Raw genomic sequence first — 14,567 nt, 5'->3', positions numbered from 1 at the left:
GCATAGATGTCTTATTTTAAGCCAGTCAAATCTTTACTGTTTTATTTCAAAGTGCACATCACAAAATAAACTTTATTGCGCGTGTTCCCTTTCGTCAGAAAATCACAGGTAGGATCTCATTACAGAATACATTTTGTCAAACTCTCTCTGGTCTTTCTGGTGGGTGTTGTCAGACGGCCACGCCTCACGGAATAGTGAAGGGCCCGGGGCAGTGGTCAATGAGAGACCACTCTTCATTTATTCTTTAAACTTGAGAACATTTAAGTTCTATCGTCCTCATTCACCTGTCAACGTGGATGATACATAATTAAGTGTCCTGAGACAGAACAGTGGGGTCCTGTGCTTTCTGAGGTCTCTTCTCATCCTGAATGATGCATTTCATTCCTTGACTTGAAATTGAAAGGAGAATTGAATATATGTCTTTATATTCTGGAAGCCTTATGCTCCCTAAATTTCTTTCTATTTGAGTAGAATGGGGACCTTGGAAAATAAATCATTAATCTCTAGAAATAGCTGTTAAGCTAGCTTGAATCATTTTAATGTAGTTTATTGGGTCACCCTTTATGTAGGGAGCATTCCTGATGGAGGGCAAGTGTATCTTAAATATTTTCACTTTAAAAAAGGATGGAATGCATGCAATGAAGGAACACTGACGTTAGTAACCGAGACGGACACTTAGAGATATTGCTCGGTGATTTTCATTCAGTATTCCCCACGACACCGATCACAATAAACGTATTCTGTCACTACTAAGGTGAACCTATGCCCGGGGATAGGGCGGGGAGGGCTGGCATTATCCCTCCCGTATGAGCCCATGAGGACTGATGTTGTCCCTCCCGTATGAGCCCATGAGGACTGACGTTGTCCCTCCCGTATGAGCCCGTGAGGACTGACGTTGTCCCTCCTGTATGAGCCCGTGAGGACTGACGTTGTCCCTCCCGTATGAGCCCGTGAGGACTGACGTTGTCCCTCCCGTATGAGCCCATGAGGACTGGGCATTTAGGAGTTGAAACATGGATAAAATGGGTCAGGGCGTGAAGCCAAGGGTGGCACTGCCTCCCACCTGTTGAAAGTCATGGTCACGTGTACATTTGTCCAGAATTTAGGTATCTAGGTATCTAGCACTGGTGTTGCAAGGAATGAACTAGTTTCCAAATTGCCAAATTTCTTCTGGATCTTAATGGACACTTTCACATTTGTCCTGGACTCAGCCAGGTTGGAATTTGTATCCAAGGGATTTTGGCAAAGTTGTCTCATGGCTTAGAAGTTCGGTTTTTCATCTGTAAAATAATGCCTGTGGTAGTTACTCATCTTGGAGGACAACTGAAATAATTCTCAGTATTGTGTACAAAACTCCTAATTCTGGACAGGCCATGAAAGATGGTTGTTAGTGAATGACAGTCTAAACAATCATGATCATATGAGCATTTTTTATACATCATTCACATCATACCGTTCTTACAATGCAAGATATATAGTATATAATGCCTGACCAGGTGGTGGCACTGTGGATAGAGCATCAGCCTGGGACACAGAGGACCCAGGTTCAAAACCCTGAGGTCACCAGCGTGAGCATGGGGTCGCTGGCTTGAGCATGGTATCATAGACATGACCCCATAGTCGCTGGCTTGGGCCCAAGGTCTCTGTCTTGAGCAAGGGGTCACTCGCTCTGCTGGAGCCCCTGGGTCAAGGCACATATGAGAAAGCAAGCAATGAACAACTAAGGTGCTGCAGTGAAGAATTGATGCTTCTCATCTCTCTCCCTTCCTGTCTGTCTGTCCCTGTCTGTCTTTCTCTCTGTCTCTCTCACTAAAAAATAAAATAAAAAGATATATATGATAGTATATTCATGAAATGCAACTCAATTTAAAAGAAGTTTGCTGTTCTGAGTTCAGGGTGCTTTGCTAAAAGTATTACACAGTGGTTGTTAGCTCGAGGTCTCAAGAGAAATGACATTGTTATGCAGGTAGCTCTGAGTGGTTCATCCCGACATGGCAAAGTATGACCAGTGCCATCACTCCTATAGGCCCCTCTGCATGCCAGCTGGGCCCAGGTCCTGGCAGAGTCCGGGCAGTCTCCAGAAGGGCAAGTCTGATGAGGTCACCTATCAGGTGAGGTGCACAGGAAGGTCCCAATAAGGCTGGCCCCACAGGGACAGAAGAAGGAAGCCATAACAAGGCCAGAACACCCAGGAAATATGATGCTCATGATATATTTTGTGTTTTGACCTCTAGGACAAGCATGACTTTCGGGACTCTGTACGTGTGACTTTGGATTTTAATCTTAGCGATCCAGAAAATGGGCCCATTCTTGATGATTCTTTACCAAATTCGGTGCATGAATATGTAAGTCTTTTTTAATTTGAAATGCCTATTTGTGGCTATTAAGAAAAAACTTGAAATACATAAACAGACGCACATACACACATATAATTGACTTAGGGTTATTTGTGCATGTGCATAGCAAGGTACAACAACCTCATCATTCCAACAAACACAACAACCCTAAATCAGTTATATTAAAATGAAAAGAAAAAGATCTAGACTCCTCCTATGGACTTTTCCCAACATTTTAAACTTTCTATTATTGGAGTATAAGTAGACTTATAAGTGACACCTGTTTTTACCTCTCCTGAATTCAGGGCCAATTGAAGAAAGACATGGCTTGGTGAAATGGAGCATTCTTTGCTCATTTACTAATGAACTTGACACTATTTTTTTTTTCTGTATTTTTCTGAAGCCGGAAACAGGGAGAGACAGACTCCCGCATGCGTCTGACCAGGATCCACCCGGCCCGCCCACCAGGGGGCGACGCTCTGCCCACCAGGGGGCGATGCTCTGCCCCTCCGGGGCGTCGCTCTGTTGTGACCAGAGCCACTCTAGCACCTGGGGCAGAGGCCAAGGAGCCATCCCCAACACCCGGGCCATCTTTGCTCCAATGGAACCTCGGCTGCGGGAGGGGAAGAGAGAGACAGAGAGGAAGGAGAGGGGGAGGGGTGGAGAAGCAGATGGGCGCTTCTCCTGTGTGCCCTGGCCGGGAATCGAACCCGGGACTTCTGCATGCCAGGCCGACGCTCTACCACTGAGCCAACTGGTCAGGGCCGACACTATTTTTTTAAAAACTATTCTAGGTAGAATGGGGGTTCTCCTACTGAACCAGACATGGGCCACAGTAACCAAATGGGTCACCAGCGATGTCAGGCCTTCTTCATGGGGGCCCACCTCATGACAATGGAGGCATAGAGCAGAATGTGTGCTTCCCATGGGCATGCCATGCCTCCTGGGAGCAGAAGAGATGGGAAGGGACTGAACTGTGTTCCCCCAGGTCCTGCCTCTGCATTCAGAGCCCCCGCCCCAGCCCTGAGGGAGGGAGTGCACCTGCAGAAGGAGGGGCCTCAAGTGGGGCACCAGCAGAGAGCTCTGGGACAGGGACCAGTTTGCCCCACACCCCCACCTTCTGCTCTTCTTCCTCCTTCTCTCTTCCTTCTTTCCTTCCTTCCTTCCTTCCTTCCTTCCTTCCTTCCTCCCTCCCTCCCTCCCTTCCTCCTTCCTCTCTTCTTCCCTCCCTCCCTCCTCCCTCCCCCCTCCCTCCCCTTCCCTCTCTCCCCTCCTTCCTTCCTTCTTTCCTTCCTTCCTTTCCCCCTTCTTTCCCCCTTCCTTCCTTCCTTCCTTCCTTCCTTCCTTCCTTCCTTCCTTCCTTCCTTCCTTCCTTTCTTCCTCCCTCCCTCTCTCCCTCCCTCCTTCCCTTTCTCCCTCCATCTCTCCCTCCCTCCCTCCCTTCCTTCCTTCTTTCCTTTCTTCTTTCCTTCCTTCCAAATCTGTTTACAGACTACTTTAGACACAGCAAGCAGCAGAGCCACAGTCCAGCCTCAGACATAGGCATGAGGCGACCATGAGCGTGCGTGCCGTGAGGGGAATGAACCCAGAGCTCCCAAAGAGGCTGCTGCCTGGGCTGGGCTGTCCCCTGGCAGTGCCTGCAGCTGAGCCCTGAGGGACAGGGTGACTTCCGTCCTCTGCAGAGAAGTGGGGGAATCAGGGTTCCAGGTGGGAGGGGGGACGTGAGTAAAGGTTCTGAGGTATAAAGAGAACTCATTCATCTCAGCAACTGAAAGATGAAGGGATAGGGATGTGGGAGAGGTTGGAGGCGTGGGAGCCAGGCATTCACGCTGGTGCCGGGCCCAGAGTAACGCTTTTGGGAAGAGCAGTTAGATGCTGTGGATGGTTTCACCTGCCATGTAGAGAATGACTGCAGGAGGACGGTGGGTGCGGGAGACCAGGGAGGGGAGATGGGGACGACTGGGCTGGAAGGAATCTAGGGAGGGGTGCAGAGGACTTGGAGGGTACCTAGGGGGTGCAGAGAACTGAAGGGTACCTAGGAAGGGTGCACAGGGCAGTCCTGGGTGGTGGGTGGGTAAGGAGGGAGGGTGCAAAGGGCAGTCCTGGGTGGTGGGTGGGTAAGGAGAGAGGGCTTCCTGAAGAGGAGGCAGCAAGGAAAGGTCCCCGTTTTGTGACCTGACTTTTCCGCCCTCCTGACTGACCTATCCAATGTTCCTAAACATTGGAATCTTTTCCATAGGAGATGTCACCATTGGAGACCAGTGTTCAAGTGTTGTCCTCTCATAGATTTAGACCTTACTATCCTTGACTTAATATTTTTTTTTAAGTATTATGTTAATCTAGCCAACTAAAGCCAGTGAAAAATATATGTGAAAACCATGCGTTCTTTAAAGGACTGCAGGAATTTGTACCCAAAAGTAAACGTTTATTCATTTCCCCTACAATGTACAGGGACAGGTATAAAATGCTGTATGATTTCTGCAGTGACATCTGTTTTCTTCATGAGTTGCTTAGCGTGCTTGTCCATATGTTATTCCTTTTACTCGATAACACTTCGCTACATTTTGGAACATGTTTTCCTGGGACCATTTCAGATCCCCTTTGCCAAAGACTGTGGCAACAAGGACAAGTGTATCTCAGACCTCACGCTGGACGTGTCCACCGCGGAAAAGGGCCTGCTCATCGTCCGGTCCCACAACGACAAGCTCAACATCAGCCTCACAGTCAGAAACAAAGGAGACAGTGCCTATAACACCAGAACCATGCTGCATTATTCTCCAAATCTGGTGTTTTCTGGAATCGAGGTAAACTTTCGTGTCTCATTTATCTACCCTCGGAATAAGGATTTATTTACTTATTTTATAGATTTTATTTATTGATTTTTTTAAAGATAGGAGAGAGAGAGAGACAGAGGGGAGGAATGGGAAGCATCAAGTCATAACTGTTTCTTGTATGTGGCCTGGGCAAGCCCAGGGCCTCGAACTGGCGACCTCAGGATTCCAGGTCAACACCTGGAATAAGGATTTATTGAACCTACTTTTCATACTACTGAACCGATTATTTTTACTACACTGATTTTTGTAAGAAGGGAAAGCATTTTCTACAAAACAAGTACTCTCTAATGATGAAAATATCAACATTTCCTGTAGAGCTTCTGTTTTGACATAATTCTTCAGAGATGTGTGTCTCTTCTTGGGTTCAGTATGAAAAGAGGATCTCTGATTTATCAAAATCATGTTTCACCAAATCTTTAAAGCGCTGTAATTGAGACTGAGTCAAGAAAAAATAAACATAGTAATCAGAGTCAAAACAGTTTCGCAGACGTGCAGAGAGGGAGTAATGCAGGTGTTGAACCAAAAACATTTGCATGCAGAAAAATCAAGATGCTATTCCCCACTTTCTGTGTAAAATCCTTACACAGACCAGAGTGTTATGTGAAATGACTGTTTCACTGTCATGCAGAAACTTTCAAATTATTTTGGCAATAACACATAGCTGCATAAGTTACTTATCAGGAGTAATTGGTACATACTTCCAAACTTGAACTTTGCTTCTAATTTCTGATCTCTGAATGAATCCCCTTGAGTTAAAATTCTGTAGGTATTCAGGTAAATTAATTATACATGAATTAACAATTTTAATATCATTTATATTAAAAGCAAATACACTCATTATAGAGAACATTAGATTCTATTGTTTCGTTTCTGTAAATTTATATCGTCACTGATATTTTTTTCTCCATTTGTTAAGACATCACTTTAGTAATGTGATTAAGATAGACTTGGTAAATGTTTTATATTACAGCCATATATATTTGATTAAAAGTGTTAATTATAAATTTCAATGTACAAAGTAACAATGGAAAGGGTTACTGTTGTGATCATGGGCTGTATCCACCTCCTCTGCCTCTGTGGTCTTTTTTCTTTCTATTATTTTTTTTTTAATATTAAGCGAGAGGAGGGGAGGCAGAGAGACAGACTTCTGTGTGAACCTTGACCAGGATTCACCTGGCAAGCCCCCTACCAGGCGATGCTCTGCCCATCTGGGTCTGCTGTTCCATTGTTTGGCAACCGAGCTAATTTTAGCACCTGAGGTGAGGCCATGGAGCCATCCTTAGTGCCTGGGGCCAACTTGCTTGAATGAGCCATGGATGCAGGAGTGGAAAAAAGAGATTGGGGGGGAGAAGCAAATGGACACTTTTCCTGTGTGCCCTGATCAGGAATCAAACCTGGAACATCCACATGCCAGGCTGACCCTTTACCACTGAGCTAACCAGCCAGGGCCTCCATGATCTTGGACAGACAGCAACATAAAAAAACAGGACGCATCTCCTCTGCTCTGTTAACAGTGACAGGAACAATGGTTGCATCTTTTCTTGAGCCGTATTGTATGCCAGGCCTCACGTGTTCCATTCTCATTCATTCTTTTGTAAGTGGGTATTCCCATGGTGCAGCGATTCTAAAACAAACCCTTGCCCTCCACATTTGAACCTTTCTGTAGTTGCATTTGCACTTGATGGTGTGTTTATTAACCTAGCAGCATTCTATTTTCTTTTTATTGGTATATACGTATATATAAAATAACGCTGTCTCATATTCAGCAGCATTTTTAAACTTAATGAGGAAGAGTATAACTAACCCCACTGGACAGAAAATTAGGAGTCTTGACAAGGATGCAACCAACAGTGATGGAGTCAGGAGTCCAGTCCCGGCGGTCCCCGGTCGGAGCCCATGCTCCCACACTGCACTGAACTCCTCTCGTCTGCCAGTCACTGCGGGCTTCCCTGGGCCCATCTTGTCTGTGACTGTTGCATCCAGTCCCCAGTCACCTGTGAGGCAGGGGCTGCGAGCTCTCCCATCTTACAGTGGAAGGAAGATCTGGACAGACAGCATGATGTACTCTGTCCTGCAAGCCCCCTGAATATCAGTGGTGTTTTCAGATTTCCACGGGTTGTGAGACAGGTGATCCCAGAAGGCTGCGACTTCCCCGACTAAATTGAAGGACAAATCTCAGCAAGGTGGAGTGTAGGGCACAGCTGGGAAGATGCTAGCAAGCCAGGCTTGAGGAAGTCACCTGCGTGACCACTCTGATTCCGGGTCTCCGATTCTCTTCCTAGGCGATCCAGAAAGACAGCTGTGAATCCAACCACAATATCACGTGTAAAGTTGGGTATCCATTCCTGAGAAGAGGAGAAATGGTAAGCAGGCGATACAGAATACAAGCGGCAACTGGATTTGAGTAATAATATGCTCAAAGACAAACATGTAACTCCTTCCAGGGTGAGGTCGGTGAGGAAGATGGGAGTTTGAATTTTGAGCCCTTGAAATCGAAAGGCAATTGTTGCATGAGTCTAATTCAGACATGAAAGACAAAATGACAAATTTATGCCGGATAACGTTATCTGATCACATGGAGCTAGAACGTGCTCACATTAGAGTCCCCTGTGTGGTGGGCTTTGCTCACTTGTAGGAAAAAGTTTCTTTCGTCCAATTTGGTTTAGAACTTTATATAAAAACTCCGCTGTCATTTCTCTCTCTTTTTTTTTAAATTGAATTTGTGGAGTGACACTGGTTAACAAAACTATACAGTTCAGATGCACAATTCGGTGGACTCATGAATCTCTCTTCTTAATAAAAGCCTAATTGAGCTATAATCTGGATTCCCTACAATTCACTCATTTAAAGAATACAATTCATTGGGTCTTAGTTTACCCAACGAATTGTGAAGTGTGCAGCTGTCACCACAATCCATCTTAGAACATTCACACATCCCCGAAGGAAACCCTGGAGGCTCTACCAGGTACTGCAGTTTTTCCCTCAGCAGCTCCTCCCAAACCCCAGACAACCACTAATCTGCTGCCTTTCTCTGTGGATTTGCCTATTCTGACATTTTTATATAAATAAAATCCAATCATATGCTATGAGGTCTTTAGTGACTGGAAGAATTTCTCAGAATTAAGTTACCTGTGTCAGAGAGTCAGTAGAACAAAAAACAGTATTTTAACTGCACTTGTGTAAGCAAAACTCAGTACTTTTTTATAGTATAGTTTATTCTAAATAGCCAAGTCTTTCATTTGATTTATTTGTTGTTGTTATTCCTCAAAGGTGCAAAACTTTTTACACTGTCAAATTCATGAAGCCAAGTATCTTTTTCTCTATTTTACATTAAATATATATATAACTGGTTGCTGATATTTGAAGATATACATACATTCAAGAGACTTTAATTATGATCATTCCATATTATATTATTTATGATTGTGATCTTATATTATATTTCTTATTGGAAATACAATAAGACAAACAGAATGTACCTTTATGTTAATGGTTTCTGATTAGTATGTTATTTTTATTAATATAATTGGAATAATTGTTTAAATTCAATGTTACTATGCAAAGAATATTACATTTCAACTTGAAAAGGACGTGTACATGATATCTTATTTTATTTTTGAAACATGAGTTTTTATTTTGTAAAATCATATTTCTTAAATAATTCATGATGTGAGTTTAGGTAATGTCATTTCTGTAACTCAGCATTGTAATCCAAGGAAAAGTTTTCTTTATCTGGTCCTAAAGATGTATATTTTTATTTCATAGGTAACTTTCAAAGTATTATTTCAATTTAACACGTCTTATCTCATGGAAAATGTGACCATTCTCTTAAGTGCAACAAGGTTGGTTTATGTTTGTGCATGAGTGTGTGTGTGTAATTAGCAAAATAAAGACATTTTTATTTTATAAGAATAGTGCTCTAACTGGATGAAACCATTTGTTCTAGGAGCTTTAGAACATGTAATCACACATCACTTCTATCTGCCAAATTGCATTTAAAGTCATTTAAAATTATACAGGCTCTACTTATTTAAAAAACTTTTTCTGGCTGCTCATCAAGACAGATTTAGTTTTATGATACTTTTCAGTGGCTTAATAATTGTTTTTTTCCCAAACCAATCAAAGCTTCTGAAAAATAACATAGACTACATAGACTAAAAAGAAGCAAAAGGATAATAAGTAAACTTAAACAGTGGCTTAATTTTCTTCTAACCACTATTACCCAACAGACCAAATGCTTCCTGAAATATAGTTCTATCTTTCATTGCTTTTATTTCAAGTAACTACCATGGTGCCTGGCATCTAATAATCACTAAATAAATGTAGAATGAATGAATAAATGAGAGAATAATTCGATGGATAAATTAATTCTGTATGTACAATTGAACTCAATGAATACTTATTTGAAATCTACAATGGATAAGATATTGAATGAGTCACTGTAGGAATATGAAAATTATTAAGGGCACATACCTCTTCATGGGTGAATGTTACCATGGGGGGGCTGAGACTAGTATATAACTTCTTGTCATTCAGGGTAGGATAAGGTTTTAGATTTGTTCTCAGTTGTGTGACCCTCATTGTATCTCTTTGTAAGGTCCTCATCTCTGATAAGTAAGTTAGAATCACCTGTTAAAAACACAGAAGTCCCGGGCCCCAATTTGGACCCACCAAGTCCATGTTCCTAGGAGAGAAACCCAATGATCTGTGTGTTTAAGAACAGACCGAAGCATTCTTAAAATTACCCTCGTGGACTCTTGAGAAGCTTGGGGCTGAGTCAATGTGGTCTTCAATCCTGGTCTTAAACCCTGGTTGTGCTTCAGAATCAACCCGGGGACCTTTAACCATACCCATTTCTGGGCTCCCTCCCCACCCCATTAAAAGGCCAAGCATTGAACTCTGTACTTTTGTCTAGTTACTAATTTAAGCTCCTCTTTCCAATGCTCAGAAATACCTCCACCTGGTCAGTGGTTGAACGATTTATCTGAATGTGCTCTATGCATTTTCTAGTGACAGCGAGGAGCCCCCGGAAGCCCTTTCCGACAACGAGGTAAACATTTCCATCCCAGTGAAATATGAAGTTGGACTCCAGTTTTACAGGTAGGAGGGCACTGCATTTTTATGTGGCTGCCTTTCTAGGACCTTGGGGACTCTGGAAGGGTGGTCACTGGTCCCTGGCCATAGCCCTCATCACTTATGAGAAAGACAACATCGGAGGCCCCACCCCAGACGTACCGACTCAGAAACTCTGGGGGAAGGGCCCAGAAATCAGTGTTAAGTAAAGCCCCTTGGGTAATTCTCATGCACTCTGAATTTGATAACCAGCGTACTACACAATGTACACTATGAGGGGATAGTGATACAGGGTTGCATGAGCAGCTCAGTCTTGAATCGAAGTGCAAGGTGAAGACCCAGACGTCCTTCACAGAAGTGTTCTCCGAGGTCACCAGCTTGTTTAGAGGCTGTTGTTTCCCTCGTGTGGGGTCTGAGCCACCTGTCTGTTCCGGATGCTCGAGATTAAATATTTCTCATGGACAGGAGCTGTTGCTGTCTTTGACTTTTCACATACCCTCCTTTCTCTGAAGAATTCCTGATCCATCCAAATACCAGTCATGTTGGCCACCTTTCCTACTATACTTTTCCTGGTTTAAGCAGGATGCCAAGCTTTGGCTAAATAAACATGCGCAATGAATGCAAAAAAAAAAAAAAAATGTAAGAGTCGGTATCACGTTCAGTTTAAAAGTTTTATCATGTTATCAGTTTATTTCCTATGGCATTTTCCTTCTGCTGGTCATGGGCCACAAAAATGAGAGGGTTACAGAGTCTACGGCAGGTGTCCCCAAACTACAGCCCACAGGCCGCATGCAGCCCCCTGAGGCCATTTATCCGGCCCCCTGCCGCACTTCTGGAAGGGGCACCTCTTTCATTGGTGGTCAGTGAGAGGAGCACTGTATGTGGCAGCCCTCCAACAGTCTGAGGGACAGTGAACTGGCCCCCTGTGTAAAAAGTTTGGGGACCCCTGGTCTACGGGGAGATTGCATTTCTGTTTCTTAGCCTTTACGTTTTATTAACTATGTTCTATTTTGCTATATCCACTTCTCTGGGGACACTGACTCTTTCCTCAAGAACATTTCATTTATTTAGAATCAAATTTTGGCAAATTGTTATATTTTTTTGTCTTCTCTTAACTGAAATGAGGCTTGAAAATATGTTTATATTTTATCCTACTAAGTTCTTCCAGAGATCATGAAGTTGTATAGAAAGATTGAATTTTTTTTTAAGTTTAGCAGTAAATAAAAACCTTAAACAGGTCACAAATTTTAGATAACCATTAAAATTCAGCAATACTGAAATACCATATTTTAGCTTGACTGTTCACTAAATGTAAGTTTTATTAGTGAATTCGTGGAAGCTTTTCATTTGGTAACAATGAGGTTTTTGGAGGAAGGTTTTTTCTTTGTTTTTTAGAGAAGGGAGAGAGATGAGAAGCATCAGCTTGTAGTTGCAGCTCCTTAGTTGTTCATTGATTGCTTTCTCATATGTGCCTTGACCAGGGGGCTATAGCAGAGTGAGTGACCCCTTGCTCAAGCCAGTGACTTTGAGCTCAAGCCAGTGACCTTGAGATTTCAAATCTGGTTCCTCAGCATCCCAAGTCGACACTCTAGCCACTGTGCCACCACCTGGTTAGCCAACAATAAGATTTTTATTTGAAAATTATATATATTTTAGCATTTTAAGGCCTTCTACATATCAGTTACTATTGAACTAAATTATATATAATCCTTCTTACCCTCCTCAAAGATTTAATTTTAGGCTTCAGGGTAAAAATATTTGCCTCTGACTTAAAATCTCTGTAACTATTTTTTGTGGGGTTTCCTGGTAGGAAAAAAGAAAAAGAATATGGCAAAATAAAAGTTAAATTGTGTTGCGTTTTATTTTTTTTTCTACTATTAAATTCTCTGTTTTTTTCAATTAATACTTTTAAGCTCCGCCAGTGAATATCATATTTCAATTGCGGTGAATGAGACAGTCCCTGAAGTTATTAATTCTACTGAGGACATTGGAAATGAAATTAATATCTTCTACTTGGTAAGAAGTTACATTTAAATTAACAGTGTAAGAAATTATTTGTATCTTTATAAATTCTGTGAAGTATTAACAGACCTGTATGAACATGTTGGTTCAACAGTCCCTGTCAGTATATTTTGCTTTATAACACTGGGGAACAAAATTTTTGTTGCATCCACAAGAACACTTGTTCTTCCCTAATTCGAGAGTGTTGATCTCAAATCTGACATTTGTTTTTCTCTGTAAGCTACAGATTTTTTGCAATTCAAGATTTTAGGTTTTCATCTTATTGTAAAATTTTCAACATTTAGTTTAACATAATGAAGTAGAATGTCTTCTTGGGTATCATCTTTGTAAAAATGTAATAATTTATATAATGCAGTAAATACACTAAAAGATATGATTGCATCAGAATTTGTCTACAATTTTGAAATAGAACATATTAAAACACTTATTTTAGTCATAAAATTTGCGCAAAACTTATTTAAATTCTATTCAGGCAAAAATTTTCATTTGTAGCTCTTGCGTTTGTGTACTTGTTGAGGACAATCTCGTTTAATGCTCCAGCAGCACTCTGCTCATCACTAACAGCTCCAAGATTTTCAGAAAACTTATCAAGGTGACTGACTGTTCAGGAAGTGAATCTTTTTATTTTTTATAAATTATTTATATTTTAATGGGGTGGCATCAATAAATAAGGGTACATATGTTCAAAGAAAACATCTCCAGGTTATTTTGTCATTCAATTATGTTGCATACCCATCACCCAAAGTCAGATTGACCTCCGTCACCTTCTATCTGGTTTTCTTTGTGCCCCTCCCCCTCCCCCTTCCCCTCTCCCTCCCTCTCCTCAGTAACCACCACACTCTTGTCCATGTCTCTTAGTCTTGTTTTTATGCCCCACCTATGTATGGAATCATGCAGTTCTTAGTTTTTTCTGATTTACTTATTTCACTCCGTATAATGTAATCAAGATTCAACCATTTTGTTGTAAGTGATCCAATGTCATCATTCTTATGGCTGAGTAGTATTCCATAGTGTATATGTGCCACATCTTCTTTATCCAGTCATCTATTGAAGGGCTTTTGGTTGTTTCCATGTCTTGGCCACTGTGAACAATGCTGCAATGAACATGGGGCTACATGTATCAATGTCTCTGAGTTTTGGGGGTATATACCCAGTAGAGGGATTGCTGGGTCATAAGGTAGTTCTCTTTTCAGTTTTTTGAGGAACCACCATACTTTCTTCCATAGTGGTTGTAATACTTTACTTTCCCATCAACAATGAATGAGGGTTCCTTTTTCTCCACAGCCTCTCCAACACTTGCTATTACCTGTCTTGTTGATAATAGCTAATCTAACAGGTGTGAAGTGATTATCTCATTTTAGTTTTGATTTGAATTTCCCTAATAACTAATGAAGATGAGCATCTTTTCATATATCTGTTGACCATTTGTATTTCTTCCTGGGAGAAGTGTCTGTTCATGTCCTCTTCCCATTTTTTTATTGGATTGTTTGTTTGTTTGTTGTTGAGTTTTATGAGTTCTTTGTATATTTTGGATATTAGGCCCTTATCTGAGCTGTTGTTTGAAAATATCATTTCCCATTTAGTTGGCTGTCTGTTTATTTTGTTGTCAGTTTCTCTTGCTGAGCAAAAACTTCTTAGTCTGATGTAGTCCCATTCATTTATCTTTGCCTTCACTTCTCTTGCCTGTGGAGTCAAATTCATAAAATGCTCTTTAAAACCGAAGTCCATAAGTTTAGTACCTATGTTTTCTTCTATGTACTTTATTGTTTCAGGTCTTATATTTAGGTCTTTGATCCATTTTGAATTAATTTTAGTACAAGGGGACAAACTGTAGTCGAGTTTCATTCTTTTGCATGTGGCTTTCCAGTTTTCCCAGCACCATTTGTTGAAGAGGCTTTCTTTTCTCCATGGTGTGTTGTTGGCCCCTTTATCAAAAATTATTTGACCATATATATGTGGTTTTATTTCTGGAATTTCTATTCTGTTCCATTGGTCTGAGTGTCTATTTTTCTGCCAATACCATGCTGTTTTGATTGTTGTGGCTCTATAATATAGTTTGAAGTCAGATATTGTAATGCCTCCAGCTTCATTCTTTTTCCTTAGGATTGCTTTGGCTATTCGGGGTTTTTTATAGTTCCGTATAAATCTGATTTTTTGTTCCATTTCTTTAAAAAATGTCATTGGAATTTTGATGGGAATTGCATTAAATTTGTATATTGCTTTGGGTAATATGGCCATTTTGATTATATTTATTCTTCCTATCCAAGAACAAGGAATATTTTTCCATTTCATTGTATCTTTT

At 41.4% G+C, this 14,567-nt stretch overlaps 1 protein-coding gene across 1 annotated transcript in view; it reads left to right on the top strand.

The window, feature by feature from the left end:
* ITGA1 (integrin subunit alpha 1) overlaps positions 1–14,567 on the top strand; it is a 169,495-nt gene that overhangs the window by 130,022 nt on the left and 24,906 nt on the right. Inside the window, exons 18-23 of the mRNA XM_066377869.1 lie at positions 2,235–2,345; positions 4,931–5,140; positions 7,453–7,533; positions 8,936–9,012; positions 10,181–10,270; positions 12,157–12,259. Of these exons, the coding sequence (XP_066233966.1) occupies positions 2,235–2,345; positions 4,931–5,140; positions 7,453–7,533; positions 8,936–9,012; positions 10,181–10,270; positions 12,157–12,259 (672 nt within the window). The remainder of the gene's footprint in view (positions 1–2,234; positions 2,346–4,930; positions 5,141–7,452; positions 7,534–8,935; positions 9,013–10,180; positions 10,271–12,156; positions 12,260–14,567) is intronic.

The sequence above is a fragment of the Saccopteryx leptura genome, chromosome 1 (genome assembly GCF_036850995.1).
Source record: "Saccopteryx leptura isolate mSacLep1 chromosome 1, mSacLep1_pri_phased_curated, whole genome shotgun sequence".
NCBI lineage: Eukaryota > Metazoa > Chordata > Mammalia > Chiroptera > Emballonuridae > Saccopteryx > Saccopteryx leptura.
This window is presented reverse-complemented; position numbering and strand designations above follow the sequence as displayed.